General features: G+C 42.3%; 2 protein-coding genes across 8 annotated transcripts in view; one reads left to right on the top strand and one right to left on the bottom strand.

Moving 5' to 3' along the window:
• The window catches only part of dctn1b (dynactin 1b), a 40563-nt gene extending 32183 nt beyond the window's left edge, over positions 1-8380 (top strand). For all 5 annotated transcript variants that reach the window (XM_079640674.1, XM_079640675.1, XM_079640673.1 and 2 more), the window contains 5 exons: positions 425-552; positions 1255-1441; positions 2588-2661; positions 2821-2910; positions 5387-8380. In XM_079640674.1, coding sequence (XP_079496800.1) covers positions 425-552; positions 1255-1441; positions 2588-2661; positions 2821-2910; positions 5387-5524 — 617 coding nt within the window. In that variant the 3' untranslated portion in view covers positions 5525-8380. The remainder of the gene's footprint in view (positions 1-424; positions 553-1254; positions 1442-2587; positions 2662-2820; positions 2911-5386) is intronic.
• On the bottom strand, positions 7828-27386 carry alms1 (ALMS1 centrosome and basal body associated protein). Of its 3 annotated transcripts, none has more exons than XM_079640668.1 (18): positions 27227-27386; positions 26105-26285; positions 25691-25811; positions 23731-25600; positions 22428-22587; positions 21094-22125; positions 20531-20646; positions 17659-18685; positions 16585-16707; positions 15084-15239; positions 13707-14647; positions 13446-13563; positions 12995-13189; positions 11859-12103; positions 11530-11695; positions 11294-11351; positions 9663-9762; positions 7828-8721 (listed from the first exon to the last, which is right to left on the bottom strand). In XM_079640668.1, the coding sequence occupies exons 1-18, from the start codon at positions 27239-27241 to the stop codon at positions 8677-8679; spliced, it is 6669 nt and encodes a 2222-aa protein (XP_079496794.1). In that variant the 5' UTR covers positions 27242-27386; the 3' UTR covers positions 7828-8676. The 3 variants fall into 3 exon arrangements, with proteins under 3 accessions (XP_079496794.1, XP_079496795.1, XP_079496796.1); XM_079640669.1 differs by having other exon boundaries at positions 26111-26285; XM_079640670.1 differs by having other exon boundaries at positions 26129-26285.
• Positions 27387-27494: the final 108 nt, after the last annotated feature.

Below are 27494 nucleotides of genomic sequence, written 5' to 3'. Positions count from 1 at the left end.
CCACATGCATAATCTATTCAGGGAAATCATTTTGATCCTTTAAAGAAAAATAAGAATCTAGGCTCTTTTCCACGCTCCAGCCTTTTGATCATACACAACGACGACCAAGTTTGATCAAGGAATGAGCATTATATGTCATATTAAAAAAAAAAGGTCTAAAATGTATCTTGTTAAAAACTGGTATTAAACAGTTAATACCAGTTTTTAGGTGTAAATGATCTATTAATACGATATTCATCCCATTATTCTGCATCCTCCAGCATGGACATCCTCTGCTATATGGTCACAATGCATATTAACATAAATGTTGTAACCTGTTTTTCATTTGAACTGAGAATACAAACACCAGCTGAGGTTGTTTACTGAATGGGAAATGAAGGTAAGGGTGCACTCAGGTGTGAATAACGTGTCTCTCGCTCCGCAGCGAACATGATGTCGGCCGTCGGCTCGGCTTCAGGTCTGCAGGTGGTCGACTCCCCGCTGCTGAGTCAGCAGATCGACGCTCAGAGACTCTGCATCAAACACCTGAAGAACGAAAACAACCGGCTGAAGGTACAACACCACTCTACATATTTACATGGCATGATATTTGATTTCAATCTCAGTCACATTTACTTTAAAGGTCACCTATTGTGCAAAATTCACTTGTTCATGTCTCTCCTACATCAACATGTGTCCCCTCTTCCTCATGTCTCTCCTACATCAACATGTGTCCCCTCTTCTTCATGTCTCTTCTACATCAACATGTGTCCCCTCTGTGTAAAGCGATTCTTAAAGTCTCAGGAACAAAGATTCTCTCTCTGTTTGTCCTGATCCATTTCTATAAAAACCTGTCTGAAAATGAGCTGATCAGATTTTGGCCACTTTATGATGTCATAACGATTTTTTGACTTGAGTAACTATTAGCCAATCAGCAACCAAGATAACCCCCCCTCCCACCTTATCACCTGAATCTCCTCCTAGAGCACCTTTGAGTTATGTTTAACCAAATCTCTCTCAGAGGGGCGTGGGGAGGGGCTCCTTATTTTCATCTAAAGTAACAGACAGAGAATCAGCACTTTGGAAACAGGAGTGAAACAGAGGGGATTATGGGTAATGCTGCAAAGATCTGTTTGGTGTTTGGAGCCAAACACTTCAGAGACATGTTTGTATATATCTCTAATATATTGATGAAAAACAGTATAATATGGGACCTTTAAGCATTTAGCTAATTGTTACCTGAGGATTTATTGTGTCCACATGTGCCCCCTGCAGGCGGAGAAGATGCGCGCTCAGCTGGCCTCTCTGCCCCCCCTCCACGTCACCAAACTCCCCTCTGGAGAGGGAGGTCGCCCTGAGGTTCTCTCCAGCGCGCTGTACCGCAAAACAGACCAGCTGCTGGGGACTCTGCTGCAGATGAGCGCCAACGTGAAGGTGGTGGACATCACCGGGAAGTCTCCAGGTACAGAATGAACAGAATTGAAAACATTGTTCCTGTCCACAACAGTTTTACAATTAAAGTTAGATTTACCCTTAAGAAATCCAGATGAGAGAAATTAAATAGCAGAGTTGAATGTTGATATTCACGTAGGTTGACAGACAGAGATAGACAGACTAGGAGTGCTTCCATCCACCTGTTCCTTTTTTGTATTTTGTGCATTAAAAACCTGAGGAGAAACAGCAGTAGCTTGGGAAAGCTTTTTTTTCTTGGTTGAGGTGGAAGGAAAATAAATGTGATGAAGTAACATTTATACAGATTTAGGGAATAAACGCTAGTTCAAAAGAAATACATTTTTGTAGGTTAAATAATGTATATCTTGAACAACATATGAATAAACAGTGATATATAATTATAGGTTAAGATATCCAGCAGCAGTATATCAAGTAAAAGTTGCTCCACTTTTAACAGCTGTGATGAACACATTAACGTAAACAAAATGAAAGAATCCAGTCATTCAATATATAAGATTCTAAAATGGGACATTGGGCACAGTCAGTACTTTTACTTTTGATACTTTAACTATTTTCTTAGGCCAATACGTCTCAGTTTATGTTGCTTTATTCTACAACTGCACTATATTTTAGAAGACAGTATTGTACTTTTTACTCCACTGCATTTATTCGACAGCTGTTAGTTACTAGTTAGATAATAGATTATTAGATCATTCAAAACATAAATCAATTATTAATTACACTTTGACAGGTATGTTTAGGTTAAGATAGCCAGCAGTAAGACATCAAGTTATTACAATGAGCTCTACATTTGATTATCTGATGAGGTCAAAATCAAGACCCCAACCCATATTTAATATTTCATTTGAGTTTTATACTTCTTCCATTACGATACCTTGTTTGACCCTTTTCTTCTGTAATGCTATATTGGGTTTATATTGTATGGATGTAGTAACTCCTTATAATAGTAGTGGATAGAAACAGAAACATTTACAATTCGTAAAGATGGAAACCTGGCTACAGACAGACCTGAGTGCAGTGGTACTTGTGTGAGATTGTTAGTCTCTTCTTTATAAAAAGAAAAAAGTATAATCACGGTTTGAAAGCAGTTGCACACCGTGTATGAATAACACATCTTTTTGTATTTGTCCTGCAGTGACACCTGGTGCTCAGCTGCTGGAACAAACGGCTAGATTACAATCACTGAGCGACACTCTGGGCAGGCTGAAGGTAAACACACTGATAGAAAAAACGAAAGTCCACAGACATGATATTAAAGTTTCATTCAAACAGGAGAATATATTACTGTAAATATGAGTACATGCCTCCTCCCTTCATCGACTCACCCTACAGGCTGGTTAAGTTGAATCTTCCTCTCGTTTCTCTCAGGATGAAGTAGCAGAGCACGTCGTCCACCAGCAGCCTGGAGCTCGGGTCTCGTCTGATTTCGCGACGTTCCCCTCAACTTTGTTTGTTAAAGTAAGAGCTGCAGACGCATCGCAACACTTGTTGTTATTTAGCATTTGGTCTGGCGTTGGGATTCATAAAGGAGGGTTAACCAAAGCCTTAAGTTGTCACAGTGACTATTTTAAAGCTGTATCATCAACAGGGGCGCTGCCAGGGATTTTGGGCCCCATGAAAAGATATCACATTGGGCCCCACCACCAGGCACAGGCCACGCCAACCAAGCACAATTGCTGTAACCACACCTCCAGAACCCAACCGACTCATTTATGCTTTATATAACTCTACCTGTACAGGCTTGTTGCATCTGTCTTGTAGTCCAATACTAACTGCACAATATTTACTGACACTGAGCGGTGAAAATATAACACTGTGCAGACGTGCAACATTCTGCTGCAGTAGAATTCACTATTTGATATAACACTAACACTCCTGACAATAGACCTCAATAGTCATCTTTTTCAACATTTTTGAATGGAGCATTCATAAATCAAAATAAATATAACTTAAATATACATGACCTCTTAAATTAAAATAAAGTGAATATTAACACCAATATTATCATTTATAAAATGCTATAACAAAAAAAATAACATAAGCAGCAGATTTTGTAATTAAATATACATACCAACTACAAAATAAGCGGGTATTAAAGTTTAAATGGACAACAAAACAGAAATGAAAAGGCCTGGTGGTGGTGCTAAATCAGAGCGTATGACCTATTCTCAGTCTTTTTCTCATCATGCATCTTCTGTGTGATCCAATATCGTTACCATAGCCTTGCCCTTTAACAGTTATTACGAGCCCTGGCTCAGCCTTACTCACCAAGAGCCCAGCGCCTAGCCTTCTTACAGGCAGAGTCACTGATCAAGTCCTTGAAGTCCAGCTTATAGCCAACTGGCTTTCAATGGACAGCATGACAAGACTGCAAAGCATTATGGGGGGACAGGGCTGCGGAGCCTGAATATTGATCTGTTGGTCCTGGCACCAGGGGGAGGGACAACTGATTTAGTATGAATAGCTGCTAAAAATGTACCTGCATTTATTAAATGTCAGCTAAAAGAGCAGTGAAATGAAAAACCTCAGCATTTTCTGTGAAGATATCAACAGTACTTAATGTCAGCAAAACATTACAATTATTATTTACAATAGACTACGCTTAGCTAACAGACTAATTTCCACCACTCATGGACCACACCCACCTTTTCTTTTCAAAAACTGGGTGACATACTGTCGCCCTTTAGTCCCTCCCTCTTGTCTTTCTCTCCTTTCTTTTCTTTTTTGAAAGCCTGACTTTTAGTCGTTAATACCTGGCACACACGTAAGTACTAGCATCACTCCTCACATGCTCTCACTCTGCCAGAAAGTGCGGTGCGGCACAGCGTTTGGAGGCAGGACCAAACCATTACATGTAAATAGAGGGGGGTGTACAGAGGCTTTGGATGGTTAACTTTTGGAGGAAAAAAAGTTAAATGAATCGCAAGTTTAGTGATTACATTATCAATTTAGCGTTATATTAATGTTAATTATTGATGATTGATGAAAGGTTACTTAAACATTTTTCTTAATGTTCTAAAAATGTTTGGGGGCCCTGTCAGTCATGGGCCCTTAGAATCGTCCTAACTTTTCACCCCCTTACGGCGCCCCTGATCATCAATACCCAGTGTTTTTTACAACAATATCAAATATAGAAAATATACAACGCTTCTCCACCTGGTATTTCTTTATTAAGAGGTCTTAAAGGTCACCTATTCTGCAAAATCCACTTTTTCATGTCTCTCCTACATCAACATGTGTCCCCTCTTCTTCATGTCTCTTCTACATCAACATGTGTCCCCTCTTCTTCATGTCTCTTCTACATCAACATGTGTCCCCTCTTCTTCATGTCTCTTCTACATCAACATGTGTCCCCTCTTTTTCATGTCTCTTCTACATCAACATGTGTCCCCTCTTCTTCATGTCTCTTCTACATCAACATGTGACCCCTCTTCTTCATGTCTCTTCTACATCAACATGTGTCCACTCTGTGTAAAGAGGCTCTGAAAGTTTCAGGAACAAAGACCCCCTCTCTCCTATCCATTTCTATAAAAACCTGTCTGAAAATGAGCTGATCAGATTTTGGCCACTTTATGATGTCATCACCATTTTTTGTCTTGTGTAACCATTAGCCAATCAGCAACCAAGGTAACCCCCCCCCCTTATCACCTGAATCTCCTCCTAGAGCACCATTGTGTTCTTTTTAATCAAATCTCTCTCAGAGGGGCGTGGGGAGGGGCTCCTTATTTTCATCTAAAGTAACAGACAGAGAATCAGCACTTTGGAAACAGGGCTGAAACAGAGGGGATTATGGGTAATGCTGCAATGATCTGTTTGGTGTTTGGAGCCAAACACTTCAGAGACATGTTCTGTATCTGAGAGCTATAATATATTGATGAAGAATAGGTATGCTGAAGTTAAAGGATCTCCACTCTGAATGTTTCCCTCTCTCCAGGCGAAGGAGGAGCGGCAGGGCGACACGGTGCTGGTGGGCCGGGTCATGGTGCCGTGTTCCCGCGGTCAGGAGCAGGTGCACCGCCTCGTCCTGTCGCAGACACAGCTGCATCGAGTTCACAGTCTGCTGCGCACCTGAGCTCCACCTGCTGCTGCACCCTGCCTGCTGCACCCCCCTCCTCCGCTGAGACCAGGGTCCACTGCAGGGGAGAAACCAGGAGGTACTTCAAGAGGAGAGAATCTTTATCTTCTGTGAAAAGCACGCTGATCTGTGACAGTGTGACGGCTAGTCTGAGACCAGTTTGATCTCAAGATCACTCTGGGTATCATTTGAATCGTTTCAGTCGCTTTTAAACCAAAAAATGTAATCATTCGCCTTTTTAAAAGTGACTAGTCTTATATGACAGTGAGCTGAATGTCATTGGGTTTTTGACAGTTGGTGAAAAAAATCAGAAGAAGCCGATAAAGATTTTTGGTAAATTACATTTTTCTCAATTTATCAACAAAACGATTAACCAAGAAAATGATCTTGTAAACATACCTACCAATTTCTGGAAATATTCAAACTAAATCTGCTTAAAATTCAGAAAACATATCAATCATATTAGCTTTAAAGAGTTATATTACCACAAATGAAAAGTTATACCTTTCAGTCGGTTCAGATCTTTGTGTCATTGGTCTCGATCCAATATCAGATTTGACTGAATGTTTTCCGAAGTGACTCTTTTATCAAACTGCTCTCTGACTGCTGCCGGGCAAACTGTAACGGATACTGGGTCACGACTACACAAAGATTATTGTACCTGCGCTGCTGCATGCTGCCCAGACTCACTGAGTTTCTTTGTTGCGTAGAATATTTATGAGACTCCCGTTTGGCCCGGTGTGGATCCTGCACAGTGTCGTTTATATCATTCAGCCAAAACACCGGATGCTGCTCCATGTTTCTGTGTTACAGCTGCACAGTATTAGAAGGATCATGTTGTAAACTTTTAATCACTTGTGTGCTCCATTTTGATAACTTTACTGTCTAAAGGGAAGAAGGAAATGGTAAAAAAATAGATATGAAGTCGTTGATATTTTACTGTGGTTTGATCAAAGACACTTTTTGCACATAACAGGAAAAACAATAAAGGAAAACAAATCCTGCACGTTGAATTTACTTAGATGTAACTTTATGTTACATTATTATTACAGTTACATGCAACGACAGACATTGTTGTATTTCCCTCTGTGGTTTGATTTAAACCTTGTGGACTGCACAGAATTTAAAAAAGATGATTTACCTCAAGGGATTAAATGTTGAAAATGATTGTAATGTTTATTTAAAAGCATTATATAGCTTCAATTATTCAGTATTTATTACACTTGTGGTGTAAATTCCAGTGGGTCGCTTCTTTTACACGCTCTGTGAAAAAAGACACGCTGGTTGTATAGTGGCGAAGTCCCGCCCTTCTACTTCCGACCCATGTGACCTTATTTCGGAAAAATTATGTATTGAAGTCAATGGAGAGAGAAAGATTATCTTTTGATCCCATTTGAATTGTGCAACGAATTATACATATGATGTTTGTTAATCTTAAAAAATAATTTTCGTGTCTAAAAAGTCAGTTTGTCGTAAAACTGTTGAAATATAAGACAATGAAAAATACGCAACTAGAAAGACTACAAATCCCAGAATCCCGGTCCCGAATGCTGGCTCTTACGGAACCGACTAACTCCCCTTGTGTGTATGTACAGCTCTCAACATGCCCAGACTTGTAGTGATTTTCACTTTTTACTTTCCGCCTCATTCTGAAAGAAAGAAGTGAAATGTGCCAACGTGACGGCCGTCTTGGGCCGTTTCTCAATCGCGAGGATGCTTGCTTCGTAGCACATGTCTTCCGAGTCACTTCCTTCAGAAGCTAGGCAAGAATCCTTCCTGGCATTCGGAAAACGAAGAGTGGAACAGGCTAGCAAGTGTGCAGGTGTGCGTCATATGAGAGGCCCCGCCTTACATTTTCCGCCACAGATTTGGGGAAATTGGTCCGTGCGCAAAGCATTGTGGGGATTTGAAGGACGCAAAGTCTACCCATGTGCTGCCTCGAAATTACCCCTAAACCAAGGACGCGGCCTCGTGATATTCCAAGTATGCTGGAGATTGGAACAGTCCTTCGGCGGCACTCGATGACGTAGTATCCTTGAAACATTGGCTCTGGAGCAGCTTTACTCGACATTGAGAAACGGCCTTGGTGTGTGGTGTGAGACGGGAGGTAGTTCATTGAGCGGTTTCACACAAAAAAGTGTTACTTCACAGTTTTACGACACATCTTAATTTTTTTGACTTCTAAAATTATCTTTTAAATTGACAAACATCATGTGTAATTCGTGGCACAATTCAAACGGGATCGAAAGATAACTTTTCTCTCCCCATTGACTTCAATACATACTTTTTCCGAAATAAGGTCCCATGGAGGTCCCCCGGAAAGGGAGGGGCCTCGCCTCTCTATCGGTACATTTACCGAATTACAAAAGAAAAGTCCAGAAATGTGTTCGGTACCTTTTGTTCTGCTGACTTCCTGTTGCCGCTTCAAACTTCGTCCGAGCCTTAACGCTGCAGAGCCTCGTGGAAAATAGCGGTCACCTGCCTTAGGATGTTTGATTTATTCAACGCAAAACTACATCTCTGCCAAAGAATCTGTTTCATCACATTTGCCATGGCTTATTTTTTTAAACAAAGGCTTTTAGGTTATTAATCCATGCTAATTATTTAAATGATTTGATAGAGTATTTATGTTTACATTGTTTTGTCATGACTTGAAGATGTATTTGACTATTTAACGAATGGGCATAGTGCATCTACTTAGCTGTAGTGTTAGAGGGGAAATGCAGACTTTTTAATTTATTTATTCATCATGTTATTTATGTGTGAAACTGCCGCTTGTCTAACTTGTCTTACCTGTTCCTCGTGTGGCTTCCTGCACAACAGATAACCGATCAATAAAGACATTAAAGCCAATTGACCTTTGTCATCCTTCACTTCAATCAAAACAAGGAATCCTGGGAGTTTTAAATAATCTGATTTATTTTTGTTGCAACAAACACACTTTAAAATGGTATCCAATTAAGACATATCACTGGTTTGTAAAGTAGGAAAAAGTTTTTCCTTACTTTTTTGTACATAATCTTTCAAATGTCAGCTATAAAATGTGATCTCAAATAAATATAAAAGTTAGTAGTCTTGTTTTTAATGTTCATAAAATTGTGAAAAAAGTTCATATCACTGATTTTATCTACAGTAAAAAAGGCGTTTGATCACTGCCACGCTGTTCTTCTGCCAAGGACATGGTTAGTGATTCTCTGAAAGACAAACAAGATATGACTTATTAATTTAACCCTTAGATGCACGAGTGACTGGACCCTACACTCTTCCATAAGTGGGTCAAAAAGGACCCGTATTAGAATTATGTGTTTTTATGCCATTTGTCATTTTGGTTAAGAAAAATCACTTGTATAATATTTAGTGTTATATTTTGGTTAACACTAGGAATATTTTAGATTAAATTTTTCACTATTTATAATTTGACATTTTTTTTACATTTTGAAAAAAAAACCTTTTCAACATATTGATGCAAAGATCTCCGCTATTCTGAGACCCTCACAGTATTCCAGTCCCTTTTCAAAACTCACCTCTTCTCCTCTTGTCTACTCATAGCCCACCCCCCATCAATCCATGCCGGTTGATCAACTTTGATAGTCCTATACCTCCCCCACCCTAACCTTCCCTTATATTGTAAAGTGATTTTGAGTCCTTGAAAAGCCCTATAAAATTATAATATATTATTATTATGATTAGTATACTGACAGGTATCAGATCTTGCTGTGTACAATAATCTTCCTGAGAGGTGTCACTTGTGATGTAGTCTGTGTGGTCTACAGTGAATGTATTCTCAACAGCATTTTTGACCCACGTATGGAAGCTTGGGGTAGTAATACAAAAACTACAATTTCTTAAAATGTAAATACAAATTTTGAATGGCATGATATCCAAAACATGTTTTTGGAGGAATAGCTGGAATATGAAATGATACACATTTTTAATTACAAAGATACTTCAAGAAAACCACCTCACCAGGTGAAAAAAGAGCCACTTGTGCATCTAACGGTTAACTATTACTAACAAATACAAGGTTTGACCCAAAACATCTCACAAGATGTATTTCTGCTGGTCAGCACGTCTGGCAGCCACTTGTATATAAAACCATCTGTTAAAGTAAACGTGTCAGCAGTTTGTGTTTCACCTTGTTGAAGAACTGAGCGTTCAGACGGTACGATCGATACTCCACTCGTCTCCTCTCCTCCTCTCTCCTCCTCTGCACCTCCGGAAGCGACTCATAAATCCTGAAAAGACACGGTGACAGAGCTTTAAGTTATAGAAGCCCAATTCAAAAATAAGAAGTCCTTTTTCATACCTGGATTTGTGAACACTTAAGAATCAGAATCCCTTTATTAGTCCCACAGAGGGGAAATGTGCGTAGTTACAGCAGGACAAAGAGCAACAGCTTATTGTTACACATGTTGTGACATGCATTTTATAAAAAACTAAGTTATGACTAGGGATGGTTACCGAGCCCCGGAATTAAACGGGCCCCAGGGCTGAATCATTAAAGACCGTGGAACCGTTAAGCTCCGACGTTATCTGTCTTTTTATCGGTACTGGAGACATGTCAAAAATATATGTCATATGTATTATTGCTACACAAACATTATATTGCAGTCTTAGTGTCGCCAACTCCGTTTCTAATACGCAAAAAGACTGCAAAATGCGTCTATGATTATTTTTAGTATTTTCGATCTTTCCAATCCAGACGAGATCTCTCTCCCCCGTCTGTGTGCGAGGGGGCGGGGCAGTTTACACACACGCAGCTGCTACATGCAGCAACACACGGAGGAGATGGCGGAGAGAGTGCGCTCCGAGGTGTGGTTAAACTTTACCCGTTTCGATGTGGACAATGCTCGTTGCCAAAAGTGCAATAAGAGTTTAGCATGTCAGGGCGGTAACACGAGCAATTTGTCTAAACATTTAGCAAAAGTGCTCCACATCCAGACGGAGGAATGCACCGGGTTCCACTGTCTTTCTAGCAGCTCTGTAGCCCCGTCCACGGGTAACGTTTCCACGTCAGGTGTTATGTATGCTAGCAGCAACACACGGGGTTAACTACATTATACAAACATGGGTTAATGATTAGAGGTAACTGAGTTATTTATTTATTTATTTTATTTTTATTAGTGATTTAGTTTCAGCTATTCTGTTTACAGTTCCGTCATCAGATTATTTAATACGATTTGTTAAAACATTGTTGTTTCTTTTGATGTGAAATATTATGTATTTAATTTAAATAAAAAGCAATGTTAGTTTTGCTCACAATTTGTTTAGTTAGTTTACCTTATTTTTTTCTCGGTAAGCGGTATCGATAAAAGTAGTAGTACCGTTAAAACCTAGTTATGATATAATAAAAAATAAAAAGTTACATCATTAAAAAAAATACACACCTTGTAACATTTTTAGCAGCCAGGTGTATATTACACAGTTATTAACGGCATCTATATATATTGCACATAGTTTGTTGCTATTTAGCAGCAAGGGGTGATATAGTCAGTGGGGGGGGGTCAACTAGGGGCTGTGCTGGTTGTATAGTCTGACCGCTGCAGACTATAGAAGAACGTTTAAGCAATCTTAAAGACACTCTAGTAACATGTTTGAATATTTGTATGTGGTATAAACTGGAAAAATATCTTGATAGTTGTGGCCATTTTCTTCCTGTCCTTAGTTTTGATTCTAAAGTATTGGAAAGTATTGATACTATTTGTTGAAAGAATAATGAATCCTACATAATTTCCATTTTAAACATTTTATTTAAAAAGATCTTACTGTTTGGATCTCTGAATCATCTCCTTCCTGGGAACAGCTCTCCTGAGCAGAGCGGTGTCTGGACAACAGAAAGATCCATTTTAAAATAACGTGTAGAAACTTAAACAGCTGTAACTAAAGAAAGTACTTTTGCTTGGAACAATGATGTTATATTAAATATGCATATTTAGATTTCAAACTCAAAACGAGCAATACCTGAGTTAAGGTACACTAAGAATAGATTATGTGTGGAGTACCTTTGGGCCTCAGCAGCCTCCCTCTGGCTCCGGACCAGCTGAAGACATCCTCTCTCTCTCTGATGAAGACTTCCTGTCGCTTCCTGTCCTCCGCCTGCAGACCCAGACACTTCACCCTCCGCCTGGACTGAGAGATGAAGTCCGGACGCCGCATCTCCAGAGCTTCCTGCAAGACGAGCAACATTAATGCTTTGAAAACACAAAAGGGCCCGATTTATCTCTTACTCTGCACAATTTTCCCCTTGAGGTTCTAAGGCAATTATATTTGTTCTTCAAGTTTACAATGTCTTTGGCTAAAAGCTCTTGAAACTCTAAAGTCTTCTACCAACCTGGAGAGAGATGCGTGTCAGACTAGAGGATATCGTTTTGGTTCTACGCTCTAAATCGTGTTCAGCATGATGTCTGTTTCCCTCCTCGTGGATTTGTCTCTGTCGCAGCGGTTCTCTCCATAGATGCATTTTGCTGTGCGGTTCAAACCAGGCGCTGCTCGGCCTCCTCGTCTCCTCCTCCTCTGGTCGGTTCTCCTTCCTTCCCTCTGACCTCAGGTCCTCAGCAGCGATGAACCACGAGACACCTGCAGAGGGCACAGGTGATTCAAACCATCCAAATCAACACAAGGATTCCATTTTGTTCAGGCATAGAACTATTTATCACACAGCTTTGTCGAGTACTCAATACTGCTCTCAGTTTATATGTTTCTATAGGCGCGTTCACACCGCAGTACTTTTCCAACTTTAGTTCCGATATAGTTCCGAAATGTCGCGTTCACACCAAAAAGAGCCGGAACTAAAATTAGTTAATCAGAACCTTTATTACCCCTTTTTCCGTCCCTGCTAGAGAGCAGGTACTTTCGTGGGAGAAAAAGGTTCCTATGTCTGATTGGCTGGGCGGATTGCAAACCACGCCCCGTAAAACTCCCAAAAAGTTTTGTGAAGCCGCCATTTTATTATCCTTGCATTAGCATTATTAGCATTAGCCTTAGCCCAGCGCAGAAACGCAGAGAGACTAACTTATGACAACACAAAAGAAAACATGGGAGCGGTGGAGATGAGGAGGTGTCGGCGTTCTGGCGATTTACTCGGAAAGCTTCAGTAGAAGCTGCTGGGAGTCCCAGCAGCTTCTACTGAAGCCAGTCCCCAACTCCGAGGACTTCCGGCCGGGGACTTCGGGTGGCAGTATACGCCGTGAAGTTGTTTGCGGCCTGCCAGTAAACCCAAAGCAGAAGAAGAAGAAGTGACGTCAGCGGCTTCATTTGACTAATCCTTCCCCAGGAACTTATTCCGGTGTGAACGCGATCTGTACTTAGTTCATCAGAACTAAAGAGTTCTCATGAACTAAGTTCTCATGGACCTTTGTGGGAAAAGTACTGCGGTGTGAAAGCGCCTAATAAAGACCATCTAGCTGCACACTTCTTCACTAAACACAGTATACAGACATTCCTCACATGTATTCTGACGCACTGTACCTTCGGGGTAGCTCTTCGGTGGGCTTCTCTTGCTCTTCCTCTGTTTTTGTGACCCCTGACTCCTCCCTCCTCCTCCTCCTCCTCCTCTATCTAAGCTGGATGAGGAAGATGTTCGGGCTTCACCAGGGGAAGGGAAAGTGGTTCCAACGTCTCTGGTGTGTCGTCGAGTCCCATTGCTGACAATCTCTAGGTCACCTGAGGAAAGAGAGTTAGGGCTGCACTGAGTGCTTTGAAGCTTCACTCAATGATGTGCTCTGCCTGTTTTCACAAACATAAGATACGGATAAAAGTGATAGGAAACAAAAAGACAGACTGTTGAGAAAATACTGAATGATAAATACATGTATCCTGATACTGAAGCTCAAGCCGGTGACGAGTGATATTTTTCAACACACACCAAAACGTAAGAAAAGTACAAAATGAGTGTAAAAAAGCCTCTAGCTGCACTGACCTGTCTGGATGCCTCTGCTCACGACCCTAACAGCCTTCTTGGCTGCCAGGGTCCTGGAGGGGCCGCGGGGGGAGGGCAGGGTGTACGTGCTGGTTGAAGACGCAGAATCAGGAGCAACCTGAAGACCAACGCAGTTACAAATGAATTCCAATGGAATGGTGACAACCAAAAAAAGGTCTTGATTTATAAACATTTATTCTTATACATCCGTCACTAAATGAGCCCTACTACAGCAATACATGAGATGATATATGCCCTTACTGTGGACTCGTCAGTGCCGGTGGTCTCTGACAGCGTGGAGGTGTGATGCGGCTCTCTGCCCCCCCCTCTCCTCGGCTCCCTCCCTTCTTTCTGCTTGTCGATGGCGCTGTACAGTCTCCTGAGGCCGGAGCTCGTCTTCAGGCTTTGGACTCGGTGTGCCCCGAAGGCTCGGACCAGCCGCGCCGTGTCCACAGTGGACATGGAGCCTGAGCCGGACATGGAGGACAGCGTCTCTGACTTGTCTCTGTCTGCAGGACACAGGTGGGGACTCTGGGAGGAGCTGCAGGTGAAGGAGTCGTCCTCTGCAGGAACAGAAGTCTCCTCCCCCTGCAGACTGTGTGTCCAGGCCTGACGGAGGACTGGAGGTTCACCTTCAACCTTTCTGCCTCCTCTGAGCTCACTACCTACTCCGACATCCTTGGTTCTTTCCTTCCCTGTAGCATCTTCTCTGCTTCTTCCTTGCTCTCCTTCCTGCAGTCCTGACATGTTGTTCCCCCTCGTGCTGTGGATGAGACGGGACAGGCGTTCGAGGCGCTGCAGCAGCGAAGCCTCTCTCTCGCTGATCGGGCGGGACTCCTCCGGGCTCCAGCGGTCACAGAAACTCTCCCACAGCTGGTCCAGAGTGCTGCTGCTCTGCGGGCCAGTGGGGGGGCCAGCGGGGGGGCGGAGGTGAGAGTCCCTCCTCTCCTGGCCACCCTCCCCTCCTCTCTGAGGGACAGAGCTGGTGGTGAGGTGATGGAGCGCCGTGTCGGAGTCCACGTCCACAACATCAGGCTGAAATCTCACACGGTTCGGCTCCGGCTGAACGCAACTGGGGAACTGCAGGGGGCTCGTCCCCTGGTCTCTCAGCCTGGGAGGGGCAGCTGCTGCTGCTGTTGCCTGGGGAGACGGCTTCGGAGTTTGAGTCTCCCTCGTTTGTGAGGGTCCATCAGCTGATACACCTGAGAAAAGAGAGAGATGACAGGTTTTAAGAATGCATTACGGAAATACACTTTTTCTAAACAATACATTTATTAATCAGTGTCTCATGAACAAACAAACAGTCAAAACCAAGCTGTAAAAAAAACTAATTTTATAAAATGTTATAATAAATGTTAGTTTAGACGTCTTTAGGTTAGTAAAAAGTAAAAAGAGCTATAATGTTTTCTGGATGCATCCTAATATATAGCAAATTCTTGCTCACTACATTTCTCAACACTTTTCAAAAAGGTTTTTTTGTTTGCATTGCCAAACACAGTTAGTACATAAACACCAGTAATGTTGATTTGTAAGGTACAAATGAACAATTAGTGACAGTCTTTATTCGTAGATGATGGACAGATGGCATGCTGTTACACAATACAACTGAATGAGTGTGCATGTTGGAGTTCAGCTCACCTCTGTGTCTGAGCTCCTGCATCTTGACGCCTCCTGGCTTCGGCCTCCGGCTGTAGATCCCCTCTGAGTGTCTGATGGGAACTCCTCGCTCCACTCCAGCGTCTCTGCGTCCGAGGACGTCACTGTTGAAGCGGGGGGGCACAGCGTCGTCTGAGCCTGGTCAGAATTCAAAAATGTTTTGTTAAAGGTTCAAGTGAAAGGCACTGATTCATCACATAGATATCGCTGCATGAGAAATGACCAACATCCTTGTTTTCAGCCAGTATTGAACAGAAGCGGTGGATAGGGAGTGTTCAGCGCCCTCTCCCCTCGGTCTCTCTGCTGGGGCCCCGCTCAGCCTTTGTCTCACTCAGCCCCTGAACATGAATAATCAATGCTCTGCCTGGTGTAGGTTACAATGGAGCAGATGCTCCCCATACAGGCACCATGTGAGCACCTCCTTCAGATCAAAATGTAAACCCTCTGAATTTGATCAATTCCTTCATTATTTTAAGTCAGTATTATGTTTAAGTCAGTTGTCAGAAGCAAAAGTTCTCTTCAGTCCTCTTTGGTATGTATTTATTAGGGATGCTCCGATCGATCGGCCGATATTCACTCTCTGCCGATCGATCGGTGCTCTCTATAAATGCCGATCGGGAGAGCCGATCACATGACGTAAAATACAGGACAATACAGGCAAAACAAGCTCGCCAAAATGGCTTCACCGGTCTGGCAGTATTTTAAAGTTAAATCCAAAGTTAATGTAAACTTGAATAATGTACTTCATTTGAATGTAATAATTATGTTGGTTGTTGTTTGTGGAAGCGCCAGTGAATGAGCCCCCATTAACTGAGTTTTAAACATCACTTTAAATGGAAGATCCCCATAGGCCCCGCCCACTCGATTGGATCGGTATCGGCCGATACTGATTCCGGCAATCGGCCCCAAAATTGGCGACCGGAGCATCCCTAGTATTTCTCATGTACTTGTGGGCCATTGGTTTATACAGAAACCTGCAGGTCCGCTCGCTGCAACTTTGACTACTTTTAAATCCAGGCTGAAGACTTTTCTTTTTGTCGCTGCTTTTAATTGAACTATTCAAATCTTAAACTGCACTGTAACTTTTATCCATGTATTTTTTCTTTTATTATTATCGTTTATTGTTAATGACTGATTTTAAATGCCATTTTCTTAATGTCTTTCATTTTTTGTAAAGCACTTTGAATTGCCTTGTGTTGAAAGGTGCTATATAAATAAACTTGCCTTGCCTATTGTATTATCCATTAGATTTCTTTTTGTATTTTACAACATTCCTAATGCAGTAAACCTACATCCTAAAGTACCTAATCCAGGGTTCACTTTAGAAAGAGGAATGGTCCACAAATTACAAACAATTCAATTGGCCCATTGGTGGACATACAAAGTGATTTACAATCTTTGAAGTGAATGGTTTCCATGTATTAAAATGGTGTTTAAATGTGATCTAAGCTGCTAAATAACTTAAGATGTGGGATGAACGTACCTGTGTGGGAGCTCTCCATGGTGGTTTCAGAGGGTTCGATGGAGGAGACGTCAGCTTCGGTCTGAGGGATGTAGAACAGCTCGTCACTGCCACGAGGTTTATACGGCAACAGCACAGGCACGGCTGTAAAGGGAGAAGGAGAATACAATCACCGTTACCTGCTACAGATCATTTAGAATAAATCCATAAATATACAATTATTTCTCATGCACACATTGATCAATATGTTTTCATCCATCTTCTAGTTTAGAACTTATTCCTCATTTATAGTTGGATAAACAGCAGAGTGAACCGTGAGGTACTGTTCTGTAAAGCTATTAAATTACTTGGCTAAAGAGCAAGAAATGACATAAAATGAGTCTTTATCAAATGGTAGGGCGGCAGGACTTTGTGTATTTGTGCAAAACACATGCAGAATAAATGGTATTTAGGTTAATGCACTTAATGCGTTCCCAAATTCCCAAAGCGCAAAAGAAGAACAGGAAGAAATTACCATTAGCATATACATGAGAGTAACACATACGCCACTTCCGGGCAAAAAGTACGGCTCCGCCCACTTTTGGGGGAAACCAAAGCTGTCATTTGAATGGCGGTCAATACAAATTCTGAAGTTTTTGCCAATCCGATCAAAAATGTAAGAAAACCGTGGATTTTAGGATCTTCAAAGAGCACGATTACGATGGCCATTCAGGCAAACTGTTACATTAAATCATTAATTAATCATGTTACATTAAACTATTATTTTCCGCCTCGCTCATGAGAGAGAAATTACAGCCTCGCCTACTGATTTTAATTTAACCATATATCAAGACCGACCGTCGATTTCATGTAATTGTTTGCTTGTCTGGCCATCGTGATCGGGCTCTTTGAAGATCCAAAAATCCACAGTTTTCTTACATTTCTGATCGGATTGGCAAAAACTTTAGAATTTGTATTGACCGCCATACAAATGACAGCTTTGTTTTCCCTAAAAGTGGGCGGGGCCGTCATTTTCGCCCGGAAGTAACGTAGGTGTTACTCTCATCTATAAGCTTTATGATTATTTCATATAAATATATTTTATAACAAGCCTACCTGGCGATACAGTGGGTAAAGTTCTCTGCGACACAACGTTTCTTGGTGTGAAGGATTGTGTGGACGTGGAGGTCTTCCCTCCCTGAGGCAAAGAGGTTTTAAACAGGGTGGAGGTGTCGGCTCTCTCTGGCCCCCGCTGTGTGTCGTACCACTCTGGAGGACTACTCAGACCCACACCTTCATCAGGACTGCTGGCAGCAGATGAGGAGGGTCTGAGGGTAACAAACTCTTTCTGAGGCAGCTTCACAACAGCATCAGTGTGACTGGAGCGGACATCTTTGGCTTTGGGGGACAGAGTGAGATGGACATGTGAGACGTGACCGGTCCTGTCTAGAGACTCAGATGTGGATGAACCTGTGGCATGTCCATGTTCCTGATCAACACCAGGAGCAGGGCTGATCTGGACGGATAATTCTTCATCCTGCCTGTCACACTGTGTGTTCCCCTCTTTGGCATCCTCTTGACTTATACCCTGTGAGGGTGGGGGAGGTTCTTCAAACTGGCCTCCTACAGCGTCTTCCCTCTTCTGATTCGCTGGTACTGACCGAGATGTTAGGTTATTGCTCGTACCAAACACCGATGCTGTTGACTTATCTTCCTTATCCATAGGAGGAAGCTGAATGTTAGATTTGGGAAATTGGACTGCTCCTGTGGAGAGCTCAGCCAGGTGGAGCAGCCCTGGTGCTGGACTGAGAGGAGGTGCAGGCGACGTAGAGGGAGAGGGAGAGGGAGAGGTGGAGCGTCTACGTGTGGCGATGGTGATGGAGGTGAGGGCTTGAGGGGTTTTCCTAGGGAGAGTTACTCCTTCTTTGGCAGCGATCGCATTTATCTGAGCTTCTAGATCTGGGCGGAGAAGGTTTTGAAGCGGCAAGCTGGAGTAAGAGAGGTCTGTGTGGAGGCCCGGCAGCAGCTGTTTGTTAGCAACACCTGGTGGAGGGAGTGTGGCTGCTTTCTGGAGTGGGTCCGGCTCCCTGAATACTTGAATACTGGACGCGGCACTGCTCTCTGTATCTGTGCTGCCCTGACTCTGGAAGGAGAAACAGAACAGTCTGTGTCAAACTATGAGATGAAGCAGGATCCTAGACCGTATCCTGAGAAGTAACTCTAGGGGAGGACAACAAATAGATACTCAATGTATTACGGCTTGTTCTATGTGAGATATTGCAAAAGATTACATTGTGAACATCCAGTCAAAATTGTCCCTGATATTTTTCTTTCTGCTTTGATGTCATCAAGACATTCTGAGGTTGAAATGAAGTCCCTGGTAATAATGACACAAAGGGGTTCAATCAAACCGTTATGACGTTTTTGAGAATATATGAAAAATAGATATAAAGACAATAGAAAACATATTATTCATAAGCCTAGGCCTGTCGCGATAATCAATAAATTGACTTATCGTACGATAAATAAAAATGGACTCGCTAAATATTTTTTGAGCTTGATAAATTGCTGTTTACATAAAGATGTGAACAGCATTTTAGCCAGGCGCACTGTCTGCCGGCCCGGCGCGCTGTGAGGGGCGGGGCTCACACACAGCCAGGACAGGTCAGGACACTCCGCGTGCAGCAGCCAAATTAATAATATAGAAACAAGCAGGAGGCATCGTGTGACTTACTCGAGGGGAATTTGAATTTGATGGAAGTGGTTGCAAAACCTAATACCACATCTCCGGTTTGGGAATATTTGGGATTTAAGCTAAATCAACGAGGCGAACCTACGGACTTGAATGACCCGGGCGGTGTGTCGCATTTGTTTAAAAAAGGTAGCAACAAAAGCTAGGAATACAACTGACCTTAAACTGCACCTGAAACACATAACCAGCATCTGGGTCTTTGTATGGACAGTGGACTGTACACTTGAATGTTGTTTTAAGGAGGGTTTTTTTGCTTGTGAGACAATGTGTGCTCATATATATATATATTTATGTATATATATATATATGAGAGAGAGCTCTGTTTTCCAGCCTGACTCTATTTAATTGATTGTTTTGGTTGTGTGTGATTTTTATTCATTTGTTATAATTAAATGTATTTGTTTTATTTATTATATATCAATCAATCAATGTTTATTTATATAGCCCAATATCACAAATGTTACATTTGTCTCAGTGGACTTCACAGTTTGTACAGAATATCAGTATGACAATACGACACCCTCTGTCCTTAGACCCTCACATCGTACAAGGAAAAACTTCCAGAGAAAACCCACAGTTTAAAGGGAAAAATGGGAGAAACCTCAGGGAGAGCAACAGAGGAGGGATCCCTCTCCCAGGACGGACAGACGTGCAATAGATGCCGTGTGTAAATTGAAAAGATAATACATTTGCAACATAGGTAGTCCAAATGTTATATATATAATTTATATATTTGAATATTATTTCACATTTCATTTGCAATGTTGAATGTTCAATAAAAAGTTATGTTTGAAAGGATGTACTTGAATTATTATTATATATTATCATTATGTCAGTGGTCTAAAATGGTGCCGACAACATTATCGTTTATCGCAATAATTTCCGGGAAAATGTATCGTCCAACTAAATGAATTATCGTGATAAGCCTAGCCTTGATGATTTAAATCCACCACATCCACAGATAAACATTTTCACAGCAAAATCTTAACTGGCGACATAAAAAAAATGCAGGTATCCAAAATATGCATGTTGTGAAACGCCATGCATGCAACACACCAGTTACCTGAAGCATGTGACCTGAACTGTACAGCGATGGTAGGCACACATCAAAATCACAACAAAAAGGTTTCACAGTTGACATTTTTTAACAGGAAATATGTGATGAACTAAACCTTTGTCATTGTAAAAGTAAACAATCGTTCTGACTGATTAAAGGGATCATCGTCATTGGTTTACCTTCGTTGGGTTTTGTAACAGCAGATCTCTCTTGATCTCCTCAATCCGCCTCCTGTCTTCTTTATCCAACACCAGAGGCTCACACTGCTGCCCTGAGATCTTCAGCTTTATCCACTCTGCAACATGGAAACATGTATTTATTGATTTCATTCTATTACTATAATCATATTACACTTTATTAATATAGCAATTAAAAAATAAGTTTCACAGAGCTTTAGATGGAAGAAATGAGGCAAACAACTTTAATGATGATGATTTAAAACAGTGAACACAAAAAGGGAGAAAAAAACAATAATAATAATAATAATAATAATATAAATATATATGATAAAATCTGAAGTTAGGATTGTGTCTTCGTGAAAACAAAATGTTTAAAGAAATGACTTAATGAATCAAATTGATAATCAAAGCTCCAAAATACACTCAAAAAAATATTTATTTTATGCGTCTGCAGAAGATTGGTTATATTTACGTAAGATTGCGAAAAGTTTATTTGGATATAAAAAATTCTTCTCACTATGAACGGGTTTCCCTCTAGATTAACAACTCATGAATCCTCTTACCCAAAGCTTTGCTCTCCTCATTGTCAGTGATGCTGGCTGTACTGGACACCATGGTGGCCGGAGACTCATTCTGCAGTAACTGCGCCACTCTGACCGCCAGCAAGCTCTCACTGCTGCCGTCGCTCATCACTCCCTGATCGCTGTTCTCCAGAGCAGGCGGGGGGGAGCTGTTCTGTATAGGACCTTCCAGAGAAGCCTGCATTTCCTCCTCTGTGTCTGTAGCAGTAGAGGTGAGCTGTATACTCAGAGCTGGTGAAGGTGGGACGGTGTTGTCGACGGGGGCAGCGCTGCAGCCCTCAGGCTCTGCACGTCGGGCTGATTGGGAGAGGACGAGGGATCCTGCGCCTCCACCGACATCCTGTGGCCTCCTGTACGCACCTGTGGAAGTAAGAGCTTGTGTGGACGGATAATTGGGCTGCCCCGACGAAGTCTCTCGACCAATAGAGTTTTCCCTCAGTCTCTCTGAGGTCAGCATGGAGTCGGATGCAGATCTGGCCCACAGCGGGGAGAATCGAGCTCTGGGATCCTCAGTAACTGAGGAGGAAGAGTCCTGGAGGGTGCTGGGTGTCTTCCTCAGTGAGAGAAAGATGTTATCATCAGAGAGCAAACGGGGCACTGCAGTGGGGGCAGAGGAATCTACAGAAGACCCAGAAGACACCATGTTCTCCGCCTGAGAGAGGAGTTTACGGATTTGCATCAAGGCTTTAGAGCTAACCATGGACTCTTCTGCGCTTTGCTCCAAACTTCGGCTCGTTTGCAAGGGAGACTCCAAGTCTGAATCCGTACTCTTGGTAGCTAAGGAGAGGTCAGAGTCGTACCTGTCTCCGAGTGTTATGGTGTGCTGGCTGCTGGTTAAGCTGCTGTCCATGTGCTGTTGCGGGCTGGAAGGGTAGGAGTCTTTATCCGGCAGGGAGGAGGGAGCCAGTCTGCGTTCACGCTCACCGAGACTGTCCAGGCTCAACGGGATGGATATACTGGAGTCCACTGACAGAAGGCTGCACCTGGAAAACTCTCCTTTATGGGGACTGCCACCTGAAAATACAAAAACCGCCAACATGAGGAAAAAATACCAACCTTTGTCTAGAGTACATGGTCTTGAAGACTATCTTTAAAATTAAAATAATACCTGTTACCTTTATGTTTTAATAGTTTTTTTCTTGGTAGAATAGTATAAAAAAACGTTCCTTAAACTAACAACCAGCCCAGCCCTATACTAAAGTGGACTAGAAGGTTAAACATGATGTATTCTGGTTTAAAGGGGTATTGGTAAGATTTTAAGATCACAATGTAAATGATTCTCTTGTGTTGTTAATGTTAGTAGGTTTTTTAGGTACCTTCAGAGGGTAAGGGGCTCTTGGTTGGTGTTCCAATAGATCCTTTAATAGTACAGAGATCAGTGGGAGAGAACTCCGGCTCTCTGATTGGCCCTCTTGGTGCAAATGGAGTTAAAATAGTTGAGGGAGACTGGTCAATACCCAGGTTACGGAGATACAACTGAAGGAAAAAACAAATACAGAAGACATCAGGATAAGGAATACAAAAATACATGTTTGTGGTACATGGCCTACATCAGTGGTTCTCAACTGGTCAGGCCTCGGGACCCACTTTTTTCTTTGTCAATAAATCGCAACCCGGAATTTTGAACCACTCAAATCTATTCAACAAAAAATGGTGCTTTAATATATATACGCTTTTCAGCATACGATATTAATTAAAGTGAAGTATAGTGCATATATATCCCTTCACAGAACTAAAGTATGCTTTAAAAAAGGTTTAATGAGATGATGGAATCAAAGCTGAACTGTATAACATAAAAAGGCACACATCCTGAAAACCCAACCCCAGAAGGGGAGTCTCGGGGAATTGTCCCCCAGGAGATTTTTAGAAATACTAACATATAAACTACGCATTCTGGCACACTCTGAGAAGAAAATAAATAAATCTATTACTACCCGACATTTTAATAATATTTGATGCCATTGTTTGTTTTTCACTTAGTTCTGACAGCTTGCTGCTCCACACAGAGAGAAGAGCAAAGAGGAGAGAGTCTGTGTGAATTACTTTAAAGTGTGGGTAAGGGTAGATAGCCCCCATTGTTCTGTGACCTGTCAATCATCAAACCGGGGGTCATGTTTCATTATGTGTTCATTCTTATCTGAAGTTGTACCCATGGATGTATAAAGAATAGTTCTACCACAAAGTTATTCTCCGTGGGGACTTCCGGCAACAATCTTGATTCTGATTGGCCAGAAGACTCGAAAAAACATCAGCAAAGATCTTTTATTGAGAAGATGATCACTACAGTACGTGACAGAAGTTTTCAAAACCGTTTATGGTCTCCGGTACTTCCAGTCCAGCCTACTGCATGCACAGCATTAGAAAATCGGGCCTTCAAAATAAAAGTTTGACTTTTTTCGAGAAAAAGAAAAGATAAAAAAACATCTGCGACCCACTTGAAACGGGTCCGCGAGCCACAAGTTGAGAACCACTGGCCTAAATACAACTGTATTCATAATAAATCAACTGCAAAATCTTCTAAAATATATATTTTGAAATGCATACATTTAGGGAAACTTGATTAAAACAAATGTTGGGCTATGTTTCTTGATATAGGATTATTTTTAGTTTTATAACCACCGGAATTCGTTGTTCGATGTCTATCTCTCGTTGCCTTGCCATCGGTGGTGGTGTGGACATTTTCGAAGTCCAGTACGGAGCGTAGTTATCAACCTCCAGACTGACAACAGAAGACGCTCCGATGGACGTTGCTAATTTAACTCCACTGTTGTAACTTCCTTGGGAACTTGAGAGTGTCAAATCGTGATCAAGAGATACGTCGCTGAACTGACCGAGGCTGATGCGAGGCGGGGGCTGAACTGTGGTGCTTGGCTGATGATGAGTCTCAACGTTCTCTTCACCTGCAGGTCTTTTACTCTGCTGATCTTTCTTTACCGACATGACAATGGTGCTTAGAGAGGAGTGGGACTGAGACCTGCCAAAGGGTGATGCAGAAGTTCTTGTTGCAGAGTTATCTTGGTCTCTGGGAGCCCTGCCCACGGCCTCCCCTCTCCTAGGAGAAGTGGAGCCAGAGGGAGCCTTGGAGGAGCTTTGTGTGACCTCCTGATTGGCAGCACTTGGCTGTAATCTCCCCGCCTGCTGACTCAGAATGCGATTCAAGGGTTCAGATACTGCTTCGTAAGCGTTCTGTTTAGGAGAGACGCTGGAAAATCTTTGCAGTGCCAAGCTATCAAACAGTGCTGCCTTGCCTGAACTCTGATTTGCCCTCCAGGCGTCTACTTTCTGCATGTAGTTGAGACTTGGGAGAGACTGGACTTCAGCAGAGGTGGTTTCCCCTCGGCTCTGATTTGTTGTTTCAGGGGGATCAGTTACAGGAACAGCCGGGTGCGGAGAGATCCCTGTGTTTGACTGTGAAGAGTTCTCTATGTTAGATTCTATGGCAGAGAGCTGCCCTAATTTAGCCTTGACACTGGATTTGGATGGGGCTTTAAACACCCCTGGAGTGGATTGAGATTGTGGAATGAAACCCAGGTAGGACCCATCAATCCCTGTGTGGTTCCCAGAGAGCCAGAGGTCTTGTTCTCTGTGACCGCGCTCAAAGCCGGCTGAAAACGCCCCTGTCGACTGCAGGCCACCAAAATGAGTTCTGATAGCACTTGGCTTGACTTCAGAAGCCCCTGTGGGAAATGGTGTGAGAGACATAACGGGTGGTGTAGAACTTTTACGCTGTTGGTTTTTAAATTCATGTTCTCGACTGCTGCGCCTCTCTACCTCAGACAGCAACTCTCTGTGTAACTCTTCACTGCTGTCATCAGGTTTAGTGCTGCGGAGCCCCATGGTTATGTTGCTTTCCTCCGATGACAATGTCTGTGATTGGTCTGGGAATAAGCCTCTGTCAGGTTGTTTGGACTGCTGCTGGGGAAGAGAAGCTTCACCTGGAGGACCTTCTCTTTTACCCAGGCTTTGCTCAAAGCCTGGTTTGCAAACTTGAATGCTTTTAGAATCTTCTGCAAAAGATAAAGCCACCTTCACAGAGGTCTTAGAGGAAGAGGAAAGAGCACTACTACTACTACTACTGCTTTGCATGCCAATATCTTTTTCAAGGAGCTCTAGAAGATGCTGGGCAGGAACATCTTTACTCAGAAAGGATATGTCATATTGAGCAGCCTCTCCTACTGGCGTGTCTGGAGGGTCAGTTTGAGTCTCTGAGTCTTCCTCTCTTCTGTCTGAATCATCAATGGATGGTACTCCCCGTCTGGAAGTGGTTGCAATCGCTGGTGGGTGCACTTTTTCCTCTCGTCTGTCTTCGTCTCCTGGAGATAAGCTGTGTTGGGACAGAGAGCAGTAGCTGCTCACTCCCTCTCCAGACAGGTTGGTAGCCTGGTCTAAAGGGTACTGGGACAGGGAGCCGCGCTCAGAGGCTTGAGAGGTGCGATCCTGGAGAGGAACGTGAAACCTCTCTGATGCCATAGAGATGTCGGGCAACGCCCTTTAAAAAGTAAACAAATACAATTAGATAACTGAACATTCAAATACAATGTTGTAGAGTATTATGTCCACAAAACCTATTGTTGTTTACCTTAAAGGGGCAAATTCACTGTCACTTTGTTGGAATAAAGAACATTCGGTGAAGTTTTGTTCCACTCCAGAGTGTGCAGGCAACAGGGAGAGGGATGGAGACAGGTTGCTGTCCTGAAATTCTGATGATACAGAAAATGCTGAATGTTATTCACAGGCATCATAAACACATTTACAACCAAAGTATACATCCTTCAAACTTACATACAAATCATTATTTCCTCAGCTTTCCTATTACCATGAGATCCGAATGCGTTGAATTCTCATTATTATTTAAGTAGTGCCGAACATTTGTTGGTAGATGCCTCAATTTGTTTTAGACAGTTGGGGGATAAGACAGAGTTCCAGAAACACAGTCTGTTCTACATCACCTTATCCCATTCAACATTTAATATGACAGAAAATATGTATTTACCGAGACCTGGCTCAAACGAGCGCTGCCATCGCTGTTGAAGCTCCCAGCTATCCGTGTCCAGCCTGGGCTGCCTCTGCCTCTGTCGGTCATGACTTTGAGCTCCCGGCTGGTTAATGGATGTTTGTCCAACAGACTGAATTGTATTTTCACCTGCTGGCAACCGAGCAGAAGCCGTCACCCTCTGTAAAACCAAGTCACAACAAATGTTATAACTCAATGTAACTGGCCTCTTGTGCCATTTAACAAAGCTGAGTAACCCTGTGTGTAAATTGAAAAGATTCTCGGGAGAAAATTACATCAATTTAATTTAATTTAATTTAATGCAGCAGACTTTACACTCAGGAAAAAGACAACCCACCATTCTCTGATTTAAAAGGTACATTTTTTGACTTAATATAAACTATTTGGATTTCTTAAATACGCTTTCGTTTGTAAATACTTGTTTTTCAATTATTTGACACGGCTCCTATAACAACAGCAATTCCCTAATCTATCTGAGATTTTGTGAACAGTTATACTGCCTGTTTGGCTGCAGATCATCTGGCCTCTTTAAACTGTCAGGTTTGTCAGTTAAGAGACCTATTATGACCAGATCTCTGAAATGGCTATCAAATGCTGCTAAAGGGAAGTCAAAACACACCTTTGTAGCAATTGTAACAGATGCTAATGTGTTACCTTTTCAATTATATTTACCTAGATTTTCTCAAATATCATATACCAGATAGTTAAGAAGCTCCGAATAAAGTTAGCTAAGCGCAACAGGTTGCTGTTAGCTTAAGGAGAGACACATGACTACTGTATCTATAATCTGCAAACCTTTTCTTAACAATAGCCCTTTGCAAATGAGCCTACATGCTACAACTATTGGCTACTAAGAATGCAAACACAAGGTTTTGTCTGACAAGGTCGATTAAACTGAGTAACGTTGTCTCAGAGTTAGCGGGTTGATACATTAGCTAACAACCTAGCCAAGCGGTTAGCAGTTAGCAAGCTATTGCCAACGGCCAGCGTCGGGTAAACGCTAGCCAGATTCAACCAGGTTAAAGCGAACCGAACCAGGATACAATATGCTGCACAATAACACTTTCAGAGGAGAAAAGGGGTCAAACTGAGACAAATTACATCTCGAGGCTCCATGTTGTTGTTGTTGTCAGTCCTCCAGTGAGCGCACTCCCTCCTGTTTGTATCCAAGGAGCCAGCGTTGCTAGGAAATGTGGAGGACAACTCGAAAACCCGGAAACTCGCGCGGGAAGAGGACAGAGGGCGCGAGAATGGATTTGAATTCGAGAACGGCATTAAAGAAGAAGAAAAAAACGTAACTTATTCAGAATGGAAATTGGTTGAAAGGCAAATATAATATAAAATGCCACTGGATATTTGTTGGTGCTTT

This window comes from Notothenia rossii (genome assembly GCF_949606895.1).
Source record: "Notothenia rossii genome assembly, chromosome: 7".
NCBI lineage: Eukaryota > Metazoa > Chordata > Actinopteri > Perciformes > Nototheniidae > Notothenia > Notothenia rossii.
This window is presented reverse-complemented; position numbering and strand designations above follow the sequence as displayed.